This window comes from Myotis brandtii, unplaced genomic scaffold (assembly GCF_000412655.1).
Source record: "Myotis brandtii unplaced genomic scaffold, ASM41265v1 scaffold679, whole genome shotgun sequence".
Lineage (NCBI taxonomy): Eukaryota > Metazoa > Chordata > Mammalia > Chiroptera > Vespertilionidae > Myotis > Myotis brandtii.
The window spans coordinates 975,231-1,000,926 of record NW_005370653.1 but is presented as its reverse complement, the minus strand read 5'-3'; the positions used below and the strand labels follow the sequence as shown (position 1 = coordinate 1,000,926).

General features: G+C 49.5%; 2 protein-coding genes across 3 annotated transcripts in view; one reads left to right on the top strand and one right to left on the bottom strand.

Moving 5' to 3' along the window:
• Positions 1–1,677: 1,677 nt before the first annotated feature.
• TBCE (tubulin folding cofactor E) lies at positions 1,678–14,049 on the top strand. 2 transcript variants are annotated; one of them, XM_014529291.1, is made up of 16 exons: positions 1,679–1,827; positions 3,201–3,285; positions 4,572–4,751; positions 5,837–5,925; positions 6,698–6,797; positions 7,153–7,255; positions 8,408–8,484; positions 8,777–8,872; positions 9,085–9,149; positions 9,242–9,306; positions 9,680–9,829; positions 10,459–10,612; positions 11,687–11,755; positions 12,260–12,319; positions 13,553–13,644; positions 13,795–14,049. In XM_014529291.1, exons 1-16 carry the CDS (start codon positions 1,728–1,730, stop codon positions 13,885–13,887), a joined length of 1,578 nt encoding a protein of 525 aa, XP_014384777.1. In that variant the 5' UTR covers positions 1,679–1,727; the 3' UTR covers positions 13,888–14,049. The 2 variants fall into 2 exon arrangements, 1 of the variants encoding a protein (XP_014384777.1); XR_001359659.1 differs by lacking the exons at positions 13,553–13,644; positions 13,795–14,049 and having other exon boundaries at positions 1,678–1,827; positions 11,644–11,755.
• Positions 14,050–14,752: 703 nt separating this feature from the next.
• B3GALNT2 (beta-1,3-N-acetylgalactosaminyltransferase 2) overlaps positions 14,753–25,696 on the bottom strand; it is a gene marked incomplete at its 5' end in the record, with an annotated part of 22,934 nt that continues 11,990 nt past the window's right edge. The window contains 7 exons of the mRNA XM_014529292.1: positions 14,753–15,453; positions 17,175–17,231; positions 17,780–17,939; positions 18,635–18,760; positions 20,207–20,390; positions 20,962–21,040; positions 21,559–21,669. Coding sequence (XP_014384778.1) covers positions 15,319–15,453; positions 17,175–17,231; positions 17,780–17,939; positions 18,635–18,760; positions 20,207–20,390; positions 20,962–21,040; positions 21,559–21,669 — 852 coding nt within the window. The remainder of the gene's footprint in view (positions 15,454–17,174; positions 17,232–17,779; positions 17,940–18,634; positions 18,761–20,206; positions 20,391–20,961; positions 21,041–21,558; positions 21,670–25,696) is intronic.

Below are 25,696 nucleotides of genomic sequence, written 5' to 3'. Positions count from 1 at the left end.
CACGTCCGGCCGAAGCCGGTTGTCCTGTCACTTGGGAAGACGTGAAATTGGTCCCGGCGACCGGGGACTCGGTGTCCCGTTAGAGAAACAGCCTCGTCCTTCCAAGTCTTGTGATATTGGTGATGGAGGAGAAGTCATGGGAAGCGGGCGGAGAACAGTTAAAATGTTTGCGGAGCGTTTACTACTAACGGGGGCGAAGAGGGGAGACTGTCCTAAATTGGGGGTGGACCCAGGTGGGGGTGTGACGTCCCGGTTCCCAAAGACACCGCGGCCAGGGTTCCCCGGGGGCGGGGTTCCTGCACAGCCAGACAGACTGTGGGAGAAAGACGGATGCGGGAGACCGACGGGCGCGCTTCCCTTCTGTCTGACATTCACGCACGCAGCCAGGCAGGGGGTGTTGGATAATCGCCTCTACTGGTTTCCTCTTTTTAGTTTTAACCTTTTTATAAAACAGTTTATCGCTGGGGATTTTTTTTTAAATCCTAGTCCACAATCCCTGTCTTTTTTTAAAAAATTGATTTGGGAGAAGGAGAGAGGAACATCCAGCGATGAGAGAGCAGCATCGATGGGCCTCTTTCCCACCTAATTAATACACTTCTGATCTCATCTGCGTTCACAGAATCAGCTATAAGTTGTGCCGAGGACACCCGGGTACCCAGGTCGAATAAAAACATGCTTTTTAAAGTAGGGATCCGCGTCCTTTATGGCATTCTGTAGACACCTCTTAATTCACGGTCTTCCCTCCCAAACCTAATCCTCCCCTTATATTCCTTTCTCTCTATATATATTTTTTAATTATCTTCTCCCCCCCCCCCCCCCCAGAGAGTAAGGGAGAGGGAGAGAGAGAAACATCAACAATGAGAATCATGGACCGGCTGCCTCCTGCACGGCCCCTGCTGGGGATGGAGCCAGCAGCCCGGGAATCCAACCGGGACCTCCTTCCTGGTCCAGGGGTCGATGCTCGACTACCCAACTACCGAGCCATGCCAGCCCGGCTCTCTTGGGCCCCTTTGAAGGCCTTCTCTTTATTTTTAAGTCTCTATGTTTTTATTAGTTTAATTTTAACATGTGTTGTTTCCCATGTCTGTGGATGTGTGTTTTTCTCCCCGAGGGGCGGACACTATTCATGTCTCCCGTTTCCTGTCCTTTTTAAAAAAAATATCCTCACCAGCAGATATGGTGTGTGTTTGTTTGTTTTTCATTGATTCTAAAGAGGAGGAAGGGGGAGAGGGAGAGAGAGAGAGAGAAAGAGAGAGAGAGAGAGAAACACACCCATTTGCTGCCTCACATATGCGCCCCGACTGGAAATCAAACCCGAAACCTGGGTATGTGCCCTGACCGGGAATCGAACCCAGGATCCTTCGGTGGATGGGACAACACCTACCCAACTGAGCCACCCGGTCAGGGCTCCTTTCCCTTTCCCACATTACTTTGTCCCCTTCTCTGCCCTTCCCACCCCCTTCAGGAAATGACAGAATAGACAAGTCACTGTCTGGAGTCAAACAGGATTTTAAAAACACATTAGATTATCCAAATATAGTCAGTCGGTGAAATAAAATGATCAGAGTAAAGTACATAAAACGATTCGGTTCTCACCAAAATATGAAGGCTAAATTGTTCAGCAGCATGGACCTCACGAATATCCATCCACATGAAGTTTAAAAGAATTTTATTAAGTTCTCATCAAGTTTGTACTTTTCTTCCTAGGTCTCATATTTTGCATTATAATGAATGACACCTTGACATCAGATGTCGTTGGTCGCAGAGTTTCAGTTAACGGAGAATGTGCAACAGTGCGTTTTTATGGCACCGTCCCTCCTGTGGCTGGTAACGTATGATTTTGCATGTGTGCATAAGTATTTATTTGTAGTTGTTCTGTGTAGGCTATAGTAAACCAATTTTGAGGAAATAACCAATTTAGAGATGCCTCCTGTATACAATTTTATTTGATGACAATATCCGGTGGTATCTGTGGTTATACTTACGTATACACTTCAGTTATTTAGAGTTCATAAAGATTATTAGGAGTGTTCTTGGGATCAATACTAATTAATGGAAGGGAAGGGAGCAGGATTGGGTAGAGAGAGAAGTTCGACTGTGATGGGATCTGATCAAAGGTTTCATCCGACCCCATGGGGCACTCTGAAGCTAGGATGGCCTTCAGTCTTTTTGGTTTTTTTTAAATATTTTTTTTTGTTTCAGAGAGGAACGAAGAGGGAAAGAGAGATAGAAACGTCAATGATGAGAAAGAATCATTTGATTGGCTGCCTCCTGTATGCCCCACACTGGGGATGGAGTCTGCACCTTGGGCATGTGCCCTGTCCCAAACGGGAATCGAACCGTGACCTCCTGAGGCAACCACGGAGCCATGCCAGCCAGGCATCTTCAGTCTTTCTTAGTTGAGACGAGGGACTGGGCATTTACCCCTCTGTCATGATTTATCATTGGGTTGCCCTGAGAAGGGGGTGTGCCCTTGGCAAGGTGCTAACCTACAAACGTCAGTACTCCCAGCAGCTGGAGGAAATGAGCCCAGTTCCCCTGGCACATTGGAGTGATGTCGCGCAAATACAGTAATACGGGTGGAGGAACTTAATCGTCGTTTAGCGAATAGGGGTGGGTACATACTATTTTCATTCATTGTTGCCTGTGAGTTTGACACATTCTTCATATATGTATTGTGAGCCGTTTTTGGTTTTTTCCCCCTGAAAATTACAATTCTGCAGAGGGAGCTGATATATACTTATTCTGTATTAATTATCTCATTGTATGGGGCATTCTCTCCATTACTTTACCTCAGTTGGTACTACTTTTGGGTTTCTTTTAGAGGTTATCTGATAGAATTGATACAAAGACAGAGAAATTGAACACAGACTTAGTAGTTGCTCCTGGGGTTATTACACTGAATGTTGCTATAAGGCTGCTGTGACAGCTAAATAAGTTAAGGTGTTTAAAGCACTTGGACCAGTTACTGGTGCAAGTGTTAGCTGTTGTTGTAAATAAACATGTAAAGTTACTTCAAAAAGAAATACAACAGTCCTAATGTTTGGCAAATGGCTACTTGTGGTTGGAAATTTAATTTCCTGAGCTAGGATCATACCTAGATTTAAATAAACTATATTTGCTTGCAGAAAAACAGAGCAAATACCAAGGGGTACCTATGTCACCACTTACTGCTCATTTAGTGTTTCTTGTTCTGCTAGGACTCTGGCTAGGAGTGGAATGGGACAATCCCGAGAGAGGCAAGCATGATGGGAGCCATGGAGGGACTGTGTATTTTAAATGCAGGTAACTTTTCATTATGAATTGGCCTGGTTATTTGGGATAACAGTTAAGTGTTTAATCAAAATGGCTGGAAAAGAAGTGTTTGGCTCTTGGGTTAGTTCTGTAATGTAGAATTTGGTGTATTCTAAAAAAACAACACACAGTTCTATTTGTAGATTTTTTCCATGTTTTAAAAAACGCACTCTTTTTTGTTGTTGCTAATCCTCACCCGAGGATATTTTTTCCATTGATCTTTTAGAGAAAGTGGGAGAGAGAGGGAAAGACAGAAACATCTATGTGAGAGAAACACATTGATTGGTTGCCTCCTGCACCCTGACCAGGGTCTGGGCCAGGCAGGAGCCTGCAACCAAAGTACTTGCCCTTGACGGGAATCGAACCCAGGACCCTTTGGTCCGCAGGCCGACACTCTGTCCACTGAGCCAAACTGGCTAGGGCTATAAAACGGACTCGTATCCTTACAAGTGGGGTTGCTTTCTTTGTCCTTTTTTGTTTTCTTCAGTTTTTTAAAAATTGGATGAGTGTAGACATTTCTCATTGATTCACTAAAAATTTACAGTCCATTAAGTGAATGAAAGAAAAGAGCACTAGCCTAGATATCTAGTAAGAAGCAGTGATCAGACAGAATCCTGTAGTATGCTGGTCTTGTGAGATCTTCAGGTGTGTGTGTTAATGTCAGATGGCCACGTGTGTTAGATGTAGAACAGCATCGCTCTTTTGCCCCTTCCTCACAGAGACATTAGGATGGACTGCATGGGGTGTTTGGTGGGCTCAGGTTGGTAGGATGACACACTGTTGTTCAGGGTTGGGCTCTGCTCTCTAGGAAAAAGCTTTAAAATAGAGGGTCTGGCTCATGGCATGCATTCTTCCCAGCATTTATGGCCATTTTTGGTGGGTGATATGTAGATATTTTTAATATTTTTATTGATTTTAGAGAGGAAGAGAGGGGGATAGAGGGATTGATAGACACATCAATGAGAGAAAACGATTGATTGGCTGCCTCCTGCACATCCCACACTTGAGGATGGAGCCCACAACCGGCATGTGCCCTGACCGGGAATCGAACCATGACCTCCAGGTTTAGAGGTCGACACTTAACCACTGAGCCAAGCTGGCTGGGCTATTTTCTTTTGAAAATTGTAGAATTGCTTTATTTGCTAATATATTTGTAAATAAGCTTGTAAATCCAGATGTTACGTTGGTGGCAGGGACCGTTCTAAGGGATTTGCATGTGGCATCTTATTTCAGTGTCTCCGTGGTCATTTACTGTGCTCCATTTCTCTCCTGTCCAGCCACCCAACAGGAGGGTCCTTTATTCGTCCGCACAAAGCGAACTTTGGAGTAGACTTTCTCACTGCACTTAGGGACCGCTACGAAGACGAACCAGAGGATGATGCAAAAAAGCAAATTGTTACAATTGGGAACATACCTGTGGAAACTATTGGTTTTGGCTCTGTTATAAAAAAGCAAAGGTGAGTGGAATTGATAATGGGAGAGCAGACGCCTACCTGTTTGCAATCAGCCCACATCGCCGGCACCCGAGGAGCTGACCGGGAGTCCCATCAGGTTCAGGAGCAAGTTCACCCGACTCTCTGTCCGCACTCAGACCTGGACCCCTAACTGGCCTGTGCTTCCTGCACAAACAGCAGCTGGAAATCGCAGGAATCCAAGGGTCAGGATTCAGGGAAATTAAAATCCTTCCCAAGCTCAGGGCTGTTGGGCTTCTCCAGATTGGAATGAAAAGATGGATTTGCCGATTACTAACTTTTATACTCTACTATCTGGTATGGACTATTGAGTAACGAAGGTGGACACTTTGGTCCTTTTCTATTTCGAGGTGACATTTCCAGCTGGTTGATACCTGACATGGAGACAGAAGTGTGAACTGTTCGCTGTGCCGTGTAGCTGCACACCCTTATCACCTCGGTCCCGTCCAGACCCAGAGTCACAATTCCCTGTGCTCTTCCCCGTTTAAGTTCCCCAGTTATCATGAAGCATCTGCAGGGCATGAGATGATGCGTTTTAGCCATGGTCAGCGCTGTGGTTTGGCCTGACCCTGGTGATGCGTCCTAGTAGTGACCCCTGGTGGCCACTGTGGAAAGTGGAAGTGAGTGTCCTGGGTCCAGGTGCTGATAAGCTCAATCACTGCTGAGCAATATACTGTGGATGGAAAAAGCAATTTGCCGGAGGCTATATACAGGAGGGTTCCATTTATATCAAGTCTCATGATAATCAACAATAGTCTAACTGTTTAGGGATATGGGGATATACAGTGAAACTTCAGATAGGCTTAAGATGAAACCCCAAATGTAGCACGCTGGCCCCCGGGGTGGAGGGGGCGTGTAAAACGGAAAGGGACAAGGCAGGTGACTTGTCTTTGTGATGTATGTAATGCTTTATTCTTTCTTTCAGTTATGCTTTATTTCTCAAGTTGGGTGGCGGGTGCTGATATTTGTTAATTCTGGTCCTTGTTATGTGTCTGAGATGCTGTGTAAGTTTTAAAGGCCTGTGGATGCGCCCGTGTGTGGGGGTCCATGTGAACTCTGTTTTCCTGCAGTCAGCTGAGCGAGCTGCGAGACATTTCCCTGAGGAGCTGTGCCGTAAGCTGTGCTGGTGACAAAGGAGACATTGCCAGCACGTGTCCTAGTATCCTTTCAGTGATCACCTGACTTGTGCGGACACTGCTGTCGGCCACCTGTGTCCATCTCCCCGGCTTCCTTTCTAACAGCAGCCCAGTTTATGGGGCAGTCGCTGCCCAGATAGTGAGAGTCTCCATAGCTAGCCCAGCCCTGTACCAAGCTCCTCTCCATCTCTTCACCCGGGTTTGCTAAACTGGGCTCTTTTGGAGGGGGCACGGCCACCACCCCTTCCAGCATTCCGCTCGGGTACCTGCCTCTTTCTGTCCTACTGGTGGTTATTCTCTGAATTCCTGGGCCAGGGACAGTGGGTGTCATAGCAACTGCTTCCCACCTGCAGGAGACCCTCCGGACAGCCAGAGCTTCCTAGCACTTTCGTTGACGCTGACCCCTGTAGTCCTGGAGATGCCACATGACTCAGGGATTCCCATGGTGCAGAGGATAACAGCCAGTGGAGAGGTGTGAGGGCTCCGTGTGAGGCTGCCGCAGCGACAGCACCACGGCAGGGCCTAATCAAGCAAAAGCACCATCACGGCTTTTCCCTTTCGTTGGACAATGCGAGATGGTGCGGCAGTGACTTGGGCTGTAGACGTTTGTGGCTAGTGTGCAGTATGTGACAGCTTTTCGTTTCTGAATGGACAGTTGGACGATTTAAAAAGGTAAAGTCCTCCGTGCAGAATAGGGCCCAGAGGGGTGCAGACCCTGTGCAAGAGCTACAAGGGAACCACTGTCGGTTCTTTTGTGACTCTTTCTGTATTACTGCTCTTAACACGTGCTTTTAGATATTAGAGTCGTCAACTTGTCACAAAACCTGCTGTCAGCATGGGAGGAAGTCACAGATATTGCTGAGCAGCTCCGACACCTAGAAGTCCTTGATCTCAGGTAGGAGCTGGTTTGTTGTTGCTTTTTAATATATTTTTATTGAAGTCAGAGAGGAAGGGAGAGGGAGAGATAGAAACATGAATGAAGAGAGAGAATCATGGATGGGCTGCCTCCTGCACACTCCACACTGGGGATCGAGCCCACAACCCAGGCATGTGCCCTTGACTGGGAATCCAACCGAGACCTCCTGGTTCATAGGTCAACTGAGCCACGCCGGCCGGGCTCACTTTGTTTTTGGTATAACTTTAAGGTTGACATAATCCAGGGTGCTCTTGTTAAATCCCAAATTGCTGCCGTCAGTGCCTGTGTGTCGGCTCCTGCACAGCAGGCAGCACTGCATCTCCTGCTTCCACAGTGAGAACAAGCTGCGGTTCCCCCCGGGCTCGCCGGCTCCCGTCGGGACGTTCTCTGCACTGAAGGTCTTAGTCCTCAACAGAACAGGAATCACGTGGGCAGAGGTGATCATGTTTCTTTGGTTTATTACCCAGTAAGAAGTGCTTTTAAATGACTGGTTTACTAGAGAATTGAAGCATAACTGTGGCCTCATTTTAATCATCCAGTTACTCACGTAATAGGATCTGTGGGCTGCCTGGCAGTCCTGGTGGGGAGGTAGGACTTCGTGTCTCGGAGTCCCTGTCTCGGCTCCTTCCGACCTGCCCTGGGGTCTGACCCGCAGCTGCGCAGAGTGCAGTGAGCGTGCGCTCAGCTTTCAGAGCGCAGAGTGGCTGCTGGCTGAGCTTCCAGCACCTGGTGTCCCACAGGAGTTCTCAGGGTGGGACCGTGGCTGGAAGTCATCCTCACAGCCCTTTAGCTCAGCTCTGGGATCGTTGCTCATTGGGCATCGCTGGGACGGCTCCAGGGCCCGCCCGCCAAGCACTTGGTACCGCTCTTTTCTGTCGGGTCAGCTGCCTTCACACATCCACAACAGTCCACTGTCAGACACAGGCAGAGGACACCCCAGTGAGTTCACCTGTGAAGTGCCACCGAGGCACCTCCCTCAGAGATGTCGTCTTGAACTTGGGGCCACAGCCACAGAATGCTTTCCTGGGCTCCTTCCTGTGCCCCCCTCTCCAGGTTTAGATTTAGCGTCAGGCCCGGAGGGGCCCATGGAAATGTCGGTGGGGAGAGGGCAGGAGGTGCAAGTGGGGCCTTTAGGAGCCGTCACAGAGAAATCTTGACTGATTAGCATATTCTCTGCAAATCCGATTGGCGTCGATAACTGAGGAAAGTGTTTCAGTCAGTCCCCTTCCTTTGGGGAAGCAGGTAACAATGTGCCGCGTTAGTGCAGGTTGTAGGTGCCTCACAGTCCCCTTCCTTTGGGGAAGCAGGTAACAATGTGCCTCAGTGCAGGTTGTAGGTGCCTTGGTCCACGTCCGGGTATGCCTGCAGGACGCATTGATACCTCACTGGGTGGTTCAGTGCCGAAGGGCAGGTCCCTATCCTCATCACACGGCCGTTAACATGTCATCTGGCCTGAACTAGTCTTTAATGAACTGTCTTGTAAAGCACTTTATTTCTAAAACTCAGTGGGATTCATGTGCAGGTTTTAGTGGCAAACACGGGAAACAACCAGCAGAGGGCGCTCCCCCTGAACTGCGTTTCCCTCCCAGGTGCTCCACTGTGCCCAGGGGTGGCCAGCCCTCGAGGAGCTGTACCTCAAGTCCAACAACATTTCCATTTCAGAAAGGTAACAAGGTTTACGTAACTGCCTGTCACCATCTACTCACCCGGAATATAGTCTCAATTACATGTTAATTTTCAGAAGGATTTGCAAGTAAGAATTAGAATACTCATTGCCCTCACAAATTAGAATGTCAGCTCAAACTTCACCACTATGAGGAAAACCCCATTAGAGGGGAAGCCCTGAATTAAATATGTTGTCCCCAACCTTCCTTAATAGCAAATGTAGGTATTTTAAGGTTATGTGTTTGAAAACAAGATATTAAATTCATATTGAAAAAATTCTCTTTTCCATGCAGGCCGGCTGACGTTCTCCAGTTGGTCAGGTTACTAGACCTTTCCTCTAACCAGTCAATTGATGAAAACGAGCTGTTTCTAATAGCATATCTGCCCAGGTAATGGCTCCTAAAATGCCGGTTACATTAGTGCACAGCAAACTTTTAGTGAATGGGTCCAGTGCGTGCCCTGAGTTGGACTGCATGGTTTCTAAGCGTTTACCTGGGATGAAAACCTAAGGTGTAGCAAAAAAATTACAGATCTAGTCTGGCTGATAGCCCTCAGCAATTGTATTGTTCCGTGCAATCAAACTGAACATTTGTAACTTCAGATTAGAACGACTAATCCTTGCTGACACTGGGATTTCTGCTCTCCATTTCCCGGATGCTGGGGTTGGTATGTGAGATTATTACATTCCCCTCCCCTGTCCTCCATGCTTCAGCTGCTGCTTGCACTTCTGCTGTGTGACCTACCTCTCCTTTTTCCAGGGTGCAAAACGGCAATGTTCCCTTCCTTGCAGTCCCTTGTCCTCGATGACAATCGGATATCGCAAGTAAGCCTCTTCAGGGTGCCGAGCCCTGGGGCCTCGCTCCACCCTCATGCCCGCTTGTAGGTTCCTTCGATGAAAAAACACTTTAAATGTTCTGAGAAATGCTTCCTCAGAGTGAAATTCCTCATATAAACCCAAAAATATTAAGGAAGGAATCAGTTTAACTCGTGAAGCAGACTCTTTCTCCTTGGCCCAAAGTGTTCAGTGCAATGAAATCCTGGCCCTCGGACTCCACCAGGAACGAGCAGACTCTTTCTCCTTGGCCCAAAGTGTTCAGTGCACTCGGACTCCACCAGGAACATTGCTTTTCTGTTGCTCGTTCACATCATCTGGAAAGTGAGCCTGAAACATGTTTATTTCCTTTTTTGGGTGTCAGTGGTCCGTCATCAACGAGCTGGATAAGTTGCAGAGTCTGCACTCGTTGTCCTGCCTACGGAACCCCCTGACTGTGGGCAGCGGGGCCAAGACCCACCTGCAGTTCATCATCGCCAAGATCGGCCAGCTGCGGACCCTCAACAGATGCGAGGTGGGCGCACAGCTGGTGTCTTCGAGACTAGAAAACAGGTTACAGAAAATGCAAAAGACACTGTATTTGAATATTGCAGAGGGTGTCAGACGTGGTTGTCCTTAAGAGGTCAAGGGCCTCCTGTGCGTTTTAATGACAGGAATCAGACTGAGCAGTGACCTGTCACCCGGTCAATTCGTTATCACCAAGGAGGGTGAGGGACACCGGGTTCTTCGTCCTTTTCCTCGTGGGGGGGGAGGGGAGGGTGGAGGCAGAAAGAAGGCAGAACCAGGAGCCTGTTGATCCTCCCCTTGTAAACGGGTAGGCAGTGCCTTTTGGAGCCGCTGCCTGGGCTTGTGCGCTCCCCCGGTGGGCTCCTCCAGGTGGGCTCCCCACGCCTGAGGGCCCTCAGGCACCTGGCCTAGTCCAGAAACCAGCTCGTGGGCCAATACTCTCATGAAGAAAAGTAGGAAATGGAATTTTCTTTTTGAATAAACTCCTGGACTGTCAATGTTAAAAAGGGTAAAAATATAATTATTACCTTGTACCTATCAGTTAGATGATCTCTGGGTGGGCAGTGAGGAAGAATAGGGCACAGCACACACTCATTGAGACCTGTCTCATAGACCTGTTGGCACTTCTCCACGCAGATCCGCCCGGAGGAGCGGCGCGGGGCCGAGCTGGATTACCGGAAGGCGTTTGGGAAGGAGTGGAAAGAGGCGGGTGGGCACCAGGATCCCGACCAGGACAGGCCCAGCGAGGCATTCCTGGCCGCCCACCCCAGATACCAGGCCCTCTGCCGCAGTGCGTACCCACACCGCCCTCCCGGGGGTCCGAGGGGCCACAGGCTGTGGCTTCTCTCCCAGGCTCTGTTCTCTTCCATTAAGTGGGTGCTGGGTGTTTCCCCAGGCGACTTCGGTGAGATGGGAGCAGATCTTAACTGTCTTTAGAGAACAGACAGCAGGAGGAACCTGGGGTGTGGGTCGTCTTTATGTGTCGGCAGCGCTCCGACCCAGGGCCGGCGCCCGGTTCACCCAGGGGGTGTAAAAATGCGAGCTTCTGAAGGTGGACTTTAGGCACTGGCACTTTTTCCAGCTCCCCCTTGGCCTCCAGCCGATGGAAGGCGGCTTATAGACGTTGTGCCAGGTGCTCCCTCACACTCCAGCCCGGAGCTGCCACCTCAGGCCTCTGTCCCTGACTCCTTTCCACTTTGATTGGGCTTCATTACTATTCCAAATGTCACTGCCATGTGACTTCCTTTTTCACACATTTCCTAATATGAGCTGCTGCTTTAGTGCTTCAGGCTGGATCTCTCTGTGAGGAAGAAAAGCTGCCTGTGGGAATTGCTTTCACATGACTCCCTTAGCTGGCCCACCTTGGGCGAGAAGGTTCTGAGCAGCCCTGCAGGTACGGCTCAGCCTTCACACCCGAGGGCCCAGCACAAGTTGGCGCGTCAGTGCTGCTGTCCTTACGCCTGGTACCATATTGAGGCTGCGTTTCCAGGGGACCTGGTTGGCGGGGTGGTTCCGAGGGCCCGCCCTGCATGGCTAAATCTGGCTGGAACTGGGTGAAGGTGTCCTGTGAGTTGTGTCCCAAATAGCACAAGCTCCCTCTCAAGTTCAGAAACGTTAGCAGGGGTGACATTTGGAGCAAACGCTTCAAGTGTTTGGAAGCACAGCCTCGTCTTGCTAGTCTGTCCGGACACTGCCTGTCTCTGAGGACAGTGATGTCATATGGAGGGCGGGAGGGTCCACAGGAAGTGGATCCAGTTAGTGGACCAGCGGCTGCTGGGCTGGCCCTGTGTTGACACTTACCTGACATTTTTTCCCTTACAGTGGCCTGTGGATTACCATTCATCGTTTTTTATTTCTTAAATAGAATACGGTGCACCTGAAGATGGGGAACTCAAAACACAACAACCATTTTTGCTCAAAAACCAGCTACTAAGTAAGAACCCCAAATTCAAAGACAGCTTCTTTGTGTTCAAGTCCTTAGGTACCGAAACAGAATGATAGCCTAATAGAGATGGTTTCTCTCAAGTGCTTGAGTAGGTTGGTTTTTAAAGAAATGATAAATTTCTCAAACACATGTAAATTCCTATATTGAACATTTCAGAAATTCATTGCTTTCGGCCCATTTAATAGTGTTATAGATGTGGGGAGTACTTCAACAGTGAACTGAATTGTGATTTGGAAACGTGTGACTTGTCTTACATTGAAAACCTAGTGAACTTGTCAGGAAGGAAGTACTGAAGGGGAAGGGAAAGCAACAGAATGTTGGTCCAGCTCCTTCGCGGTCAGTAATGCGAATGTCAGTGAAGTGTTCACAGGAGGACTTTTAAACTTCAAGACCGAGTCCTGTTAGGGTCTGAGCCGGCTGTACCAACAGCTGCGTCACTTGGCAATGCCCTTAACGTTCAGGTGCCCTTTAAGTCCTATTGCAGCCCTCCAGCCCTGAAGATAAACTGTCCTGACCGCCCTGACCAGAAAGCCCTGGAGAAACAGCTGCCGGGTAAGAGGAGGAGCCTCTGCTCTCCTGCGTCTGCATCGCGCGCAGAGCTTACAGGTTGTCACTAGCTCTTCTCGCTCTAAGAGAGGCGACCCTGCTCCTCTCACTCCCCCGAACGCTCATCCGGAGGACCCTGTGTTGATAGGAAGCCCTGCGTGTGCTCACATGGTTAGCAAAGGCACAGCTTGTGCGCAGCCCCAGGGGGCCTCTCCCAGGCCCGCGGCTGGTCAGCTCGCGACCACCCCACACAGTGAAGCCAGTCCACCTAGAGTTTCCGATAGGACGCGGTTACCTGAGCAAATTATGCTGATTAAAATGATAAATGTCTGTTGGCCATTCAATACATACACTTAAGGAAAGGTATTTTTTTCTAAAATAAACATTTATTATCACAAGTTGCATAAAAACGACATACACTTAAGGAAAGGTATTTTTTTCTAAAATAAAGAACATTTATTATCAGAAGTTGCATAAAAACAGACAGCCTTTACAAAAATGGTTTTTGATAGAAAAATATTTGAATCCATGTGATATTTGTAGGAACACCACACTATTGCTGTACCTCCAGCTAAAGCTTCAAAGAAACTGTGTTTCTCATCAAAATAGCCAATATTTACCACAACTATCTTTGGAGAAAAGTTCATACATAGTGTTTTTTGAACAAACCGAAGCGTTTACTCCTGAGGCTGCGTTCCAGGCCTGGTGGTCACTGTACGTGTGTCCAGCACAGGGACCCGCTGTGGTAACTGCCGGCCGCCTGCGGGGGAGGGGTCAGCAGACCATGTAGGCACCCCTCACTCCAGAGGCCCCACAGTGGTCTGTAGTTAGGGCCGGCCGCCTGCGGGGGAGGGGTCAGCAGACCATGTAGATACCCCTCACTTCAGAGGCCCCGCAGTGGTCTGTGGTCATCACAACCACAAAGATTTAAAAGGAGAAGTTAATGATTTTCCTCACATCATTCCTCTGCAGAGAATCTGACTTCTGGTGACTGGGACGAGGGAGGGAGGATTAGACGCCACCGAATAGTGTGAAAACTCGCTGACAAGGGCACGCGGGCCGAGCACTGGCTCTGAGTGCTCAGACCGGGTCTGCTCCCCGGGCCTCTGCCCCATCGGTCACTTGGGTGGGTCGACACTGAGGTGACAGTTCAGCTGCCACTGGACCTGCGGTCCTGCACTGTGAGCTCCTGCGGCAGGTGACTGTCATCTGAGAGCACGGGTGGCTTCTCTTTGACAGACTCCATGACGATTCAGAAGGTGAAAGGGCTGCTGTCCCGCCTCCTCAAGGTCCCTGTGTCGGACCTGCTGCTGGCCTACGAGAGCCCCAAGGTGAGTTGCCTGGAGCCGCCAGCCCGGCCACAGCAGTGGCAGCTGTGAAACTGCGCCTCCATGGCTGACTCTCCGCGGGCTTGGGGGCGGGGCATTAATACGCTCCAGCAGGTCTGCCTGAATCACCCCAAGCCTTTGTTCTGACTTTAGATGCCGGGCAGAGAGATTGAACTAGAAAATGACCAGCAGTCCTTACAGTTCTATTCTGTGGAGAATGGAGACTGTCTGCTAGTGCGATGGTGACAGCAGCTCATACAGCTCAGAGACTGGGCTGTGGTTCCCGGGGCTCACTGGCAAGAAATGACCTATCGGAGCAGTTCTCTCAGAGGTTGTACTTTTCTTTAGGGAAGAGGCTGTTTCTAGGCTTGTACATAATAGCGGCAATAAAGGCTTTGTACCTACTAATGATTTTCTGATTTTATTTCATATTTATAGTTCGTGATTGCATTTCATTATGTGAAGATTCCAATACTAAATAGAACCTAGCTAGTCTAATAAAATCTGAACATAGTTCATGTCTGTCATAAGACCAGTTTAATGGAATCCTCTATTGATACTACTGGTTTAAAAGGCTACTAAAGTGATTTGGTTGGTCATTTAGGGAAATGTCCCTTAAACTTAGGGCACACCCTCCACTATGTACAGCAGACATGCTACGATCACCCTTCTCGATCGCAGTGCTCAGAGTAAGAGTACTTCTCAGAGTTAGTTACATGCTTTTCCCGCAGTTACACCTATAGGAGCCTATCTTCTGTTGTAAATGATTCCCAGCACTGATCAAATTTCACTCCTATTAGGTAAACTTTAGGCAATGACAGCAGGAAAGCATAATTCTTTCAAAATGTCAACTATTTAAAAATATCCTTCCCTCTGGCACTAAAACCCTGAGAATATTTGATTTTACTTATATTCACAAAAATGTCGCATTTTTAATAGGAGCACTAAACTGTGACTCCCAGGATTTGTGAAATGGCAAAAGAAAACGTGCATTTAAAACCCTGAGAATATTTGATTTTACTTATATTCACAAAAACGTCGCATTTTTAATAGGAGTACTAAACTGTGACTCCCAGGATTTGTGTGAAATGGCAAAAGAAAACGTGCATTAGTCCATTAATGATAAATGAACTTTAAAACCAAGGTCCAGACCTGAGAATTCATCGGGTTCTTCCCCAGGCCTAAGTTGCCCCCTTTGCTCAGACATCCACAGACAGCAATGTTATTTCCAGAAACCCACACTTTGGTACAGTGACTACTGCTCAGAGCGACCGCAGCATCACACAGCATTTCGGTGAGTTTTGGGGCCCATGTAACTGTCCTAATCGTGCTAGACGAAGCTATTCTGCAATCTAGGCTGAAAATCCAACTCTCAGTCACTCAAGATTTCTGAACAAGCTGACTTTTAACCAAAAATGACAGCTAGTGAATGCTAACTAGAAACGATGAATCAGGACTTATAAACTATTTGGTATTTTTCAAATCTCCCGATATATAAATACAGTTTCTGTTATGCTACAGCATCAGGGTTGATTCTTAAAGAGGAAACTGTGCGAACATGAAGTGACACAACGCGGGTCCAGAGAGCCTGCCTGGAGCTCCCAAGGGAGCACGCATCCAGCCGCACCTGCTCTCTCAGTTCCCGCAGACACCCAGGCCCCTCCCCGCGAGTCCCCTTCATCTGGCCTCGCACTGACAAGGGTCGCCGCACAGCTCCTTCAGCCTCCACAGGTCCGCGAGCTCCTGTGGGGAGTACTGCGGGGAGGACAGCATCCCCGTTTCACAGGTCTTCTCGCACAGCCACAGGCTGTCCTGTGGGAAACAAAGCCGACGGGATGGATGTCAACGCTTGAGGACAAGACAGGGCTCGCGCACAGGCTCGACTCTCCCAGGGAAGCTCACATCACTGTAGAGACAACCACTCGGACTTTGGGGCGACTGACTGTGGAAGGTAGACACAGTGCGGCACTAAGGGGGAGTCCTGGGAAGAAGGGTCTGGAAGCCGCGAATGGAAAGTTTCACACGTGCCATCAGAGCTGGCGGCTGTTCTGATGGGAGGCGACCCTGTCCCAGGGTCGTACCAAGTGCTTTATAAATGTTCCCTGACTTGGTCCTCACACTAACCCTGTGAGGTAGACACTTTCACAAATGAGAGCCTGGAACTAAGAGAGAGGGACCTGCTCAAGGTCACAGGGAAGCTGGGCAGAGCAGGAGGGACTCAGGGGACCAGCCTACACCCAGCGTTAGAGCCGGATACAGCCCAGAGCCACCGTTCAAGCCGAGACACCACAGAGCCGGCCCACAGCTCTACAGGGCTGGCCTCGCCTGTGCCATGCGCAGCTGCTGGGTTAAAGGCCTGAGACTCCAGGGCCAGGAGACTGACGGGATCCCACAGCCAGGCAGGACCCTGAGGGGCCAGAGCCTAGGGCAGTAAGAGAACAGCTGTCGGGAGGAGCCTGTGGGTCCAGCTGGAGTCCGTCTGCGGAGCCCAGGGTCCCCGTGGGAACTGAACGCTCACGGACGGCGATGCCCTGCGTGGCAGCACAGGGTGCGGATCCTCTCTCTGTGGGGACGCGTTTCACATCCAGACCCCAGCTCCCAAGGAGCAGGAAGCCAGAGCACAAGAGCCTCTGAACCAGCGGTTCCCAACCTGTGGGTCACGACGCCTTTGGGGGTTGAATGACCCTTTCACAGGGGTCGCCTAAGACCATCCTGCAGATCAGATATTTACATGACGATTCATAACAGTAGCAACATTACAGTTATGAAGTAGCAACGAAAATTTTTTGTTATGATTGGGTCACAACATGAGGAACTGTTTTAAAGGGCCAGAAGGTTGAGAACCACTGCAGAACACTCAGGAAACAAGCTCCAAAGCCAGTCTGCAGAAGCCACAGCCACAGCCACCCGCACACAGAACCAGAGCGGATGCCATCAGGGATGGCACTGAGACAGCGACAGAGCGATGGGACGATTGAAGCTGAACCAGCCGACTGGGTTCACTTCCGCCCCCTAAAATGGGGGGCGCACTCGGCCCCAGGCACCTCCTATGGCCAAAGCAGGAGCTGCAAGAATCCAGACTCCAACAGAAATCCTGCAGCAGAGGCCAGCGTGCTGCTCTCTAGGGCTCTGGGCTCTGTCCTGCATGTCTGGTCTGTGCAGATGGGTTCTTGTTTTTCTAGCTCGATGACCAGTGTATCTTACAAGAGGCCTGACCGTGTTCCACCCAGCGTTTCCTCTGCATCAGTCAGCCCACCACGCTGCTGGGAACTCATGTCGGCTGGTTCTTTAAGTGTTAAAGCTGCAAAGAATTTCTGATAAAAACCCAATTCTTCTTTGTGGGCAGAACTTCCATTCACAACATTTCCTTATCGTTTTACTCAGAAACATGCTGCCTGGGAACCCAGGCGGATCACTGTGAATCCAGTCACGAGCACAGCAACGACGCGAGGAGACCTTCTATCCACTGCTCCCGCCCGAGGTGCGACACAGCCCCCCACCTCGGCTCTCCAGCCCCACTGACGTCCGCTTACCTGGTATCTCTTAGGTCCTATGGCCGCCATCCAGATGCCCATGCTCACATCTTCACCCTGGACACGCATCAAAAGGTTAAATGCTCTCCCATCTGTACAGACAGCCACACCTACTCAATGGGCAATAAATTACCTTTCTGCCTCTTTGTTTTGTCATCTAACACGACACCCTGGCATGTGAACAGGGACATAGAGTGAAAGCCGGTGGCTGTTTACATGAAGACAGCACATCCTACAACAAGGGACCCAAGGCTCTCACGGCCCCAACGCTCCAGCGCTGATGGCACTAAACACACTGGACCGAGTCACTGGGCAGCGCTGTTGGTGACACGGTCCCCACTGTCATCCAAAAGGAAGCAGCACAATATAAATCTTTACTCCTCCAGGGACTAGTAAACATAGGCGGAAAGTATAAGGCGGCACAAAAAGGGCCAGGAGGAGAACTTAGCGCCACACTTGGGGGACAGGAGTGTGTCCCTAACGAGTGATTCTCACAGAAAGAACACATGCTCTTCCCACGGGTGGGCCCTGCTCAGGGTGGCACTGGGCTGGGAAGCTGGCTGGCTGGCTGGTGCCCCCTTAGGCAGAAACCCTTCACTACCCACCTGGTAGGTCTTCAGCCTGCCCGCGTTGCTGGCCAGCCAGTGGACGATGTCCCGTGAGACCACGTACCCCGAGCCGCACGCAAAGGCAGGGTAGGCAGGGCTCGGGTACTCCAGTTCCTGCCACTTCCCCGTCCGGTCCACGGCCCAGTTCAGCCTGAAACTGAGATTGACAGTCAGTGAGCTGCCTCCTGTGTGCCTGACACACGTCCTACCACGTTCGGCTTGACTCACGCTTTCCCGTCAGCACCAGGGACAGAAGCGAGGGAAGCAGCATGAAGACTGTTTAGTCTGAGAAAGGAACTACCTACTGTCCTACCACGTTCGGCTTGACTCACGCTTTCCCGTCACCACCAGGGACAGAAGTGAGGGCAGCAGCATGAAGACTTTGTTTAGTCTGAGAAAGGAACTACCTACGTAGGATATTTTATATGAAACCAATATACTTAAATTCTCCCAAAGTTGCGTGTGTAGCTTCTGAATGGAAAGTACCAGCTCGTCGTGTGTGTATTTGCTTAAGAAATCCACTGACCCACCTTGTATTTCTGAAGAACGAAGCTTCAGAAAGGGAACAAACATTCTAACATATAACACGCAGCAGCTGCTAATCTGAGAACCACTTACTTCGAGGGCAGGAGGATAAAGCCAAGTCACTTTCTCGCCTTCGTTACATTAGCTGGAGGTTTTTCACTTTAGTTTTTCCTCTAATCACAGATGAATAACATGCAGTAACCCAGGAGCCTTTAAGGACACTCCCTATCTCAGCCACGTCTTCTTAGGAAGAGAAGTCGATTTCCTCCTAAGGGCCTGGCCGTTGCTCAGGCACACAAACGCCCTGGGCTCACAAGCTGAACTTACTTTCCCCACCAGACGCTCGGGCCCTGCAGGGTCCTGCGGGCGATCCTGGTGAGCACGGCTTCCAGGTCTATGTAGCAGTCGTCATCCGTCTTCAGCAACAAATCAAAGCTGGTGGCTTCCACGGTCCTGGTGGCGAAAAGGGGACGCAGGTCAGGGCGTCCACACGAGGAAACAGCAGCCGCGGAGGCGGTCACACTGCTCCCATTTCACTAAAGCTGCCCCACGGCCGCGCACTTGTCCAGTTCCTGGGCCTCCATTCCCCCCGCACCCCTTCACATCCCTGCCTCGGCCCCACTGACAACAGGAAGGCCCGCTGGTGGCCTGGGCTACAGTAGCTGTCCACTCCATCCTGGCATCCAGTCACACCCACCTCCAGTCTTATCTGTATCTGCCCTCTGCCCACAGGACGACTCAGTTCCATTAGCTTGTCCTGGACAGGAAACACCCCTCCCATAAACTAGCCTCAGGACCAGCCCACACCCACAGATGCTGGACCATTTCCCACTGTGCCCAGGCAGCAGAGAACCAGGGGCAGACGGGGGCTCCCCAGGAAAACACTCTTGGAGTGTGTTTTCTGATGGAGTTTTGAAAGGAAAGAAAGATGTGAGCACACTTGACAGATTTAGTCTAGACCGCTGCAGCTAGAAGGTTCAGTCGTCAGGGTAGACGGTATCCAGGGGCTCAACAGCAAATGATGGGCCACTGAGGGACTAATATTAACAACAGTATGTATAACATACTGTACTCTTTTTTTAAAATATATTTTATTGATTTTTACAGAGAGGAAGGGAGAGGGATAGAGAATCAGAAACACCGATGAGAGAGAAACATCGATCAGCTGCCTCCTGCACACCTGCCACTGGGGATGTGCCCGCAACCAAGGTACATGCCCTTGACCGGAATCGAACCCGGGACCCTTCACTCCACAGGCCGATGCTCTATCCACTGAGCCAAACCGGTTAGGGCAACAGTTACTCTTATTTTTGCTGTTATCATTATAAAGGTAGGAATGCCAACTAAGACACCAGAAATACTGGAGGCTCAGGAAATGATAAATATGACAGACTCTGAGGGTCTGAATTTCATTTTATGTAAAAGTTTTGAAATTAGGGCAAGTCATTTTCAAATGGGTAGAGAATGGGAATATAATGTCGATGTTCCGTTGGACAGAACTCAGCTGGTAACCTGGGTACAAGGGACTATACTAGGGGTAAGATTTAGGGAGACAGGTATGAAAATGGGCCACTTTCAAGCTCACTGTTTTTCGTCTGACGTTGGCTTGAGACAACGTGGAAGTGACTCGAGGAAGGACTGACCTATGGGCCATCAGCTCTGCCTGCGTGTCCTGGACAGAGCACCATGGTTTGCGCTGCAGCGTGCTGGCCTGAGGGCGAAGCAGCAGCATTTACCAGCCACTCCTCACGGGAACCAGGACGAGACAGACCGGGGCCGTGTGCAGGGGCCGCAGGTTGGTTTGTTTCTTAAAAATCTCAGTGGTGTGATGGTGTGATAAACTGTTTCTCCACCAAAGGACACGAAAAAAAACTGCAGCCACCGGCATTGACAACCCACCACTTATAGAAGTTGAGCAGCTTCGCGGGGACGTTCCGGTAGGTGTCGACGACGTCCACGAAGACAATATCGCCGTGGCGGCTGCTCTCCTCCTGCAGCAAGGCGTCCTCCTCGCGGAGGCTCCTCAGGTGGGCAGCGCGCCGTCCGGGGCGAGAGTGGAGGTTTTGTAAGAGAGCATCACCTTCTAGAAGGAAAAGCCGAGAGCTGGAGAAAATGCTACTGCACACAGGGCCAGACCCGTGCCCTGCTGTGCCCTACACTCCGTGCCCGAGGCAACGGACAGGAGTGCGGTGGTCGGGAGCGTGGAGGCAGGGAAACGGACGCTCAGGGTGAATGGACGCGCCTGCGTGGGAGGGAAAGCAGCACCCGTTAGGCTGAGGGTGCGCACACGGACGACAAGTCCCTGCAGACGGTAATTTACGGGGTCGCATGGCTGCTCACTGCAGCCCTGTGTGTAACAGGAAAACGGAGCCAACCCCAGGCCGCACCACCGACCCCGAATGGCTAAGCTGTGGTGTCACACAGTGGAACACAGCAGTTTAAAAATCAGCCTGATCTTGCGTGTAAAGAGCAACGGCACTGAAAAATAATGCTGAGAAGAATATGTTGCTAACTGATAGATGCAATATGACACCATAAATATCAACTACAAAATATCCTAATCAAAAGTACGTTTTACTTAAAGAGATGTACGACCGTGGCAGACGGGAGAAAAGCGTGAGACGGTACTTTCCGACCTGCGACCGGCCACTCACCCTGAATCGTGTAAATAAAGCCGCCGGCCACGCCCTCCACACCTTCCGTGAGTTCAGGAGGCCACGCGCCCTCCCCGGCCTGAAAGACACGAGTGCAGCGCTCAGTGCTTCATCATAAAATGACCCCCCTCACGTGTGAACGCTGACTGCCAGCACCAGAGACCCCGAGCAGCTCCCCGCCCAGCTGCAGGGGCCGGAGGCCTGCACCACGGGTGACGACAGTGTCCTCCCTGCCACTCATCACAAAGGTGGGGTCAGGCCTGCGCAGCGGTCCACACAGCACTCACAACCCCATAACACAGTCAGATCTTTCTGAACAGCCTCCCGCCCCCCACTCAGCAGGCAGCTCTCTCATTCCCGGCTTCGGGCTCTTTCATTCCCGGCTCCGGATGTGAGATGCGCGGGGTGTGGAGTGACAGAACCAGAGAACAGCGGAGTTTTTCATCTTTCCTCTGTGACTACACGTTTTCTACGTATTCTAAAACACAGACTGGTTATTCCATGTTGTCTGGGCTGGTGTAAAAATAAACTTAAAACCACCTTTATGTATTAAAAATGCTGACGGACGTGTAACAACTGACCCCAGGACCGACTCACCGTCGTGACCCTGAGGACTCCGCCCCCGTCATTGACGGCCACGCTGCGGAGGTCTGTGGACACCAGGCCGTGCAGGTCTTGGCTCTCCCACACGATTGTACCTTCAAAGCTCTTTTGTGAAAGAGAAAAAGCGAGGCATTTCTTTATGGTTGTCATTTAGGTTGTAAGGTTTTTTTTGTGTTTTTTTCCTAAGAAACACTGGGTAACATTTTTATCCCACAACGAGCACACAATTGTTAACATTTTGGTGTATACCCTTGAGTCTGTGTTTTTCAAATACGCATCCAAAAGACAATGAACAAGAGGACATAGACCATCTTCAGCCACTGGAGTCATTCCCCCCCAAGTCCAAAGCAGGTCCTCAGGCTCCTCCTACGCCCAGGGAACCACGCCCGGGAACGTGCTGCTGAGCGGAGCAGCCGGTTCCTCAAGCATCTCCCCGCCCTCAGACATCTGGGCCCACCAGTATCTCCGACAATCACGTGAGGCATAGGCCGTGCAGGTCTTGGCTCTCCCACACGATTGTACCTTCAAAGCTCTTTTGTGAAAGAGAAAAAGCGAGGCATTTCTTTATGGTTGTCATTTAGGTTGTAAGGTTTTTTTGTTGTTGTTTTTCCTGAGAAACACTGGGTAACATTTTTATCCCACAACAAGCACACAATTGTTAACATTGTGGTGAATACCCTTGAGTCTGTTTTTCAAATACGCATCCAAAAGACAATGAACGAGGACATAGACCATCTTCAGCCACTGGAGTCATTCCCCGCCCAAGTCCAACCAAAGCAGGTCCTCAGGCTCCTCCTACGCCCAGGGAACCACGCCGTGGGGAACGCTGCTGAGCGGAGCAGCCGGTTCCTCAAGCATCTCCCCGCCCTCAGACATCTGGGCCCACCAGTATCTCCGACAATCACGTGAGGCATGTTTTGGTGTCAAACTTTTGTGTTTTATGTAAAACAAGTTCCCAGAAATGAAATTACTGGGATCAGAAACAGACAGATTTTATATGGATTTTGGTACACAGTGCAAACTGCAAAATTCAAAAGCAAATTACACTAATTTACAGGATCATTAGCAATTTATGGAAGTGCCAGTATGAGATATTGGTAAAAGAAAGTAAGCTTAAGCTAATTTGTTACATTAAAAACAATTCCTGTCTCGTGGATTTCTAGTAATGCATATGAATCATATAGTCTTTTCTGGGCATTGCTTTGTCTTGCTTCTTTGCCATTTAGCTACTGAATTTTATATTTTTCTTATTAATCTGTATGAGCTTTCAATAGATAATCTTGTGCGTATTTATATGCTGAAAATAATTTTCATAATTGTTTGCCATTTATTCTTTTTTACTGAGTTTAAAGGTCCCTAAGTCTTACCTTGTTTATTCTGACAAGCTTTTCCTTTGTGATTGTTACTAACTGGGATCAGAAACAGACAGATTTTATATGGATTTTGGTACACAGTGCAAACTGCAAAATTCAAATGCAAATTATACTAATTTACAGGGTCGTTAGCAATTTATGGACGTGCCAGTATGAGATATTGGTAAAAGAAAGTAAGCTTAAGGTAATTTGTTACATTAAAAACGATTCCTGTGTTTCGTGGATTATCTAGTAATGTATATGAATCATATAGTTTTTTCTGGACATTGCTTTGTCTTGCTTCTTTGCCATTTAGCTACCGAATTTTATATTTTTCTTATTAATCTGTATGAGCTTTTAACAGATAATCTTGTGTTTATTTATATGCTGAAAATAATTTTCAGAATTGTTTGCCATTTATTCTTTTTTACTGAGTTTAAAGGTCCCTAAGTCTTACCTTGTTTATTCTGACAAGCTTTTCCTTTGTGATTGTTACTATGAAAGTCTGAGTTTAGGAAGTTACTTCCTCTCCCCCAAGTTAGGTAAATTCTCCTAACTTCTCTCTGGTTTCCACCGTCAGTGCCGTGCCAGCTGGCCCCCGTTCTGCTAACATTTCCTGTTTATTTTTCTGTTGTCAAACTAACCTCTCCCACTGGAATGCAAGGCCCTTGACAGATGGTCTCTGTATCGGATCTTTCTATGACTCCGTTACTGTCCTCTGTCATTCACACAGCCATGCGGCTCCCCACTCACCACCGAGACCATGGTAACAGGCCACGCTTTGCAGAGTGGCTCAGAGGCATGGCGACGCTCCCCGGAGTCTGGAGAGTTCGACTGTTCAGTCCACCCTGCTGTGGCCTCACCCACTAGCACCCTGGAGAGCTCTCCTGACCCACAGAATAGCAGTGCCTGCCCCAAGCCCAGCCCAGTGTGCGAAGGCTGCGTGGGTGCTCCATCCCCCCTTCTCCCCCCGCCCATACCTCTGGTAAGACGAACTGCTCCACGGGCTTGTACCACAGTCTGTTCACCTGCACCCCACAGCTTGGGGGGCTAAAGCGAGCGACGAAGAGGGCCTCCTGCAAAGGGGGAGACAAGAAGAAACACTTCCTGTTGGACACGGATACTCACAGATCTCACATGGTACTTGCATATCTGACCTGGCCAGCTAAGTCCTCAGTGGCCCCACCTGGTTACCAGCATTGTCCCACTGTAGTTTAGGTGTCATCTGGGTTCTCTAGCTCCGCCATGATTATGAAGTAAAGGTAGTTAAGATAACTACAATTGTCACCAAGTTCTAAACTACTAAAAAGAATCTTCATAACCTTCAAACACCACCCTGACATGAGAGGCATTAGGGGAAGTATGAGGTGTTGGTAAGACAACTTACTATGTTTAACCCCAAAGGATTAAGAACAAATGGAAGACCACAGATTTCTACATGGAACAAAGGACTCAAGAATCCCCTTCAAAAGGAACCTTTTTAGAGGAAAAAACCAACATCAAAGAGCACGCTTCTGTCTCGTTTTCTTGGCCCCTCCCAGTGTTTCAGACAAGAACACTTCCCTCTTCTCATGCCTGTTCTTTCTTTTCTTTTTTTGGATATTTTTCCCATTGATTTTTAGACAGTGGAAGGGAGGGAGGGAGGAACATGGATGTGAGAGAGGCACATCGATTGGTTGCCTCCCGCACGCCCAACCAGGCCCATGCATTGAGCCTGCAACCCAGGTACGTGCCCGACTGGGAATCAAACCCTTGACCCTCTGGTGCGTGGGCCCACACTAACCCCTGAGCAACACCAGCCAGGGCCTCCTGCCCATTCTTAGATACCAACTTACCATCCAGGAAACGTCTGTAGCTCAGAATTAAGGGCACTCTGAGTGGGTTATGTGTGTTTCTTTCATGAACTCTCGTTCTTGACAACGTGTGGGACTAGTTTTGCGAGATCCTGTGCATTACCCTCTGACATGCCCAATGGGTGAGAGGGAGGGGAAGTCTCCCGCCTACAGTATGCCGGGAGGAAGCAGCCGGCGCTTCTGAAAAGAACAACTGGGAACGCCTGTGCGAGCAGCACACACCTCCTGCTCTGCCTGGTACAGCTTGACGGTGAGGTTCCTCTGGAAGCCCACGTCGCTGGTGCCGCCCAGCACCCCGAGGCTGGTGATCACGATGGGGTGCAGCACGCGGAAGCTCACACTGACCACGCGGTCCTTAGAGAAGCCCGAGGGCGTGTCTTCGGGAAAAGTGAACGCCTCGATTTCCTGGTTCAGAACTGAGGAGGAACAGTGAGAAAGGAGTTTGACATCGGAAGTGATGAGACCGCCTGAGAGGAAAACCTAGGGAATTATTTCTCATGTGATTCTTTCCCAAATGGCAATGCTTTTAAATGCTTCAGAAGTATGGCTGCTTTTAGGGAAAAAAATATTCTCAAATTTAAGAACAAAGTTTTCAGTTACAGGTAAGTAAATATTTATTGATCAGAGCTACTTTAACAGGTTTTGCATGTACGCGTGTACATGTGTATGTATAAACACCACAGGGGAATATTAAGTTCAAAGGCATCTGTCAAGAGAGGTGGGGCAAACAGGGATATTGGAAACAATGCTGATTACAGCCATAAAGAATGAATAAATTGAGGCTTGCTCTGCAAAATCCAAAAAACCTACACCTCGGACAGTTTAAAATACGTGTCAGGGCAGGCAGTTTTCAGACAAAAATAACTGAAATGCGTTCCCCTCCCACTGAGGAGCCCTCGCTGCACGATCCTGATGGAGCAGGAACAG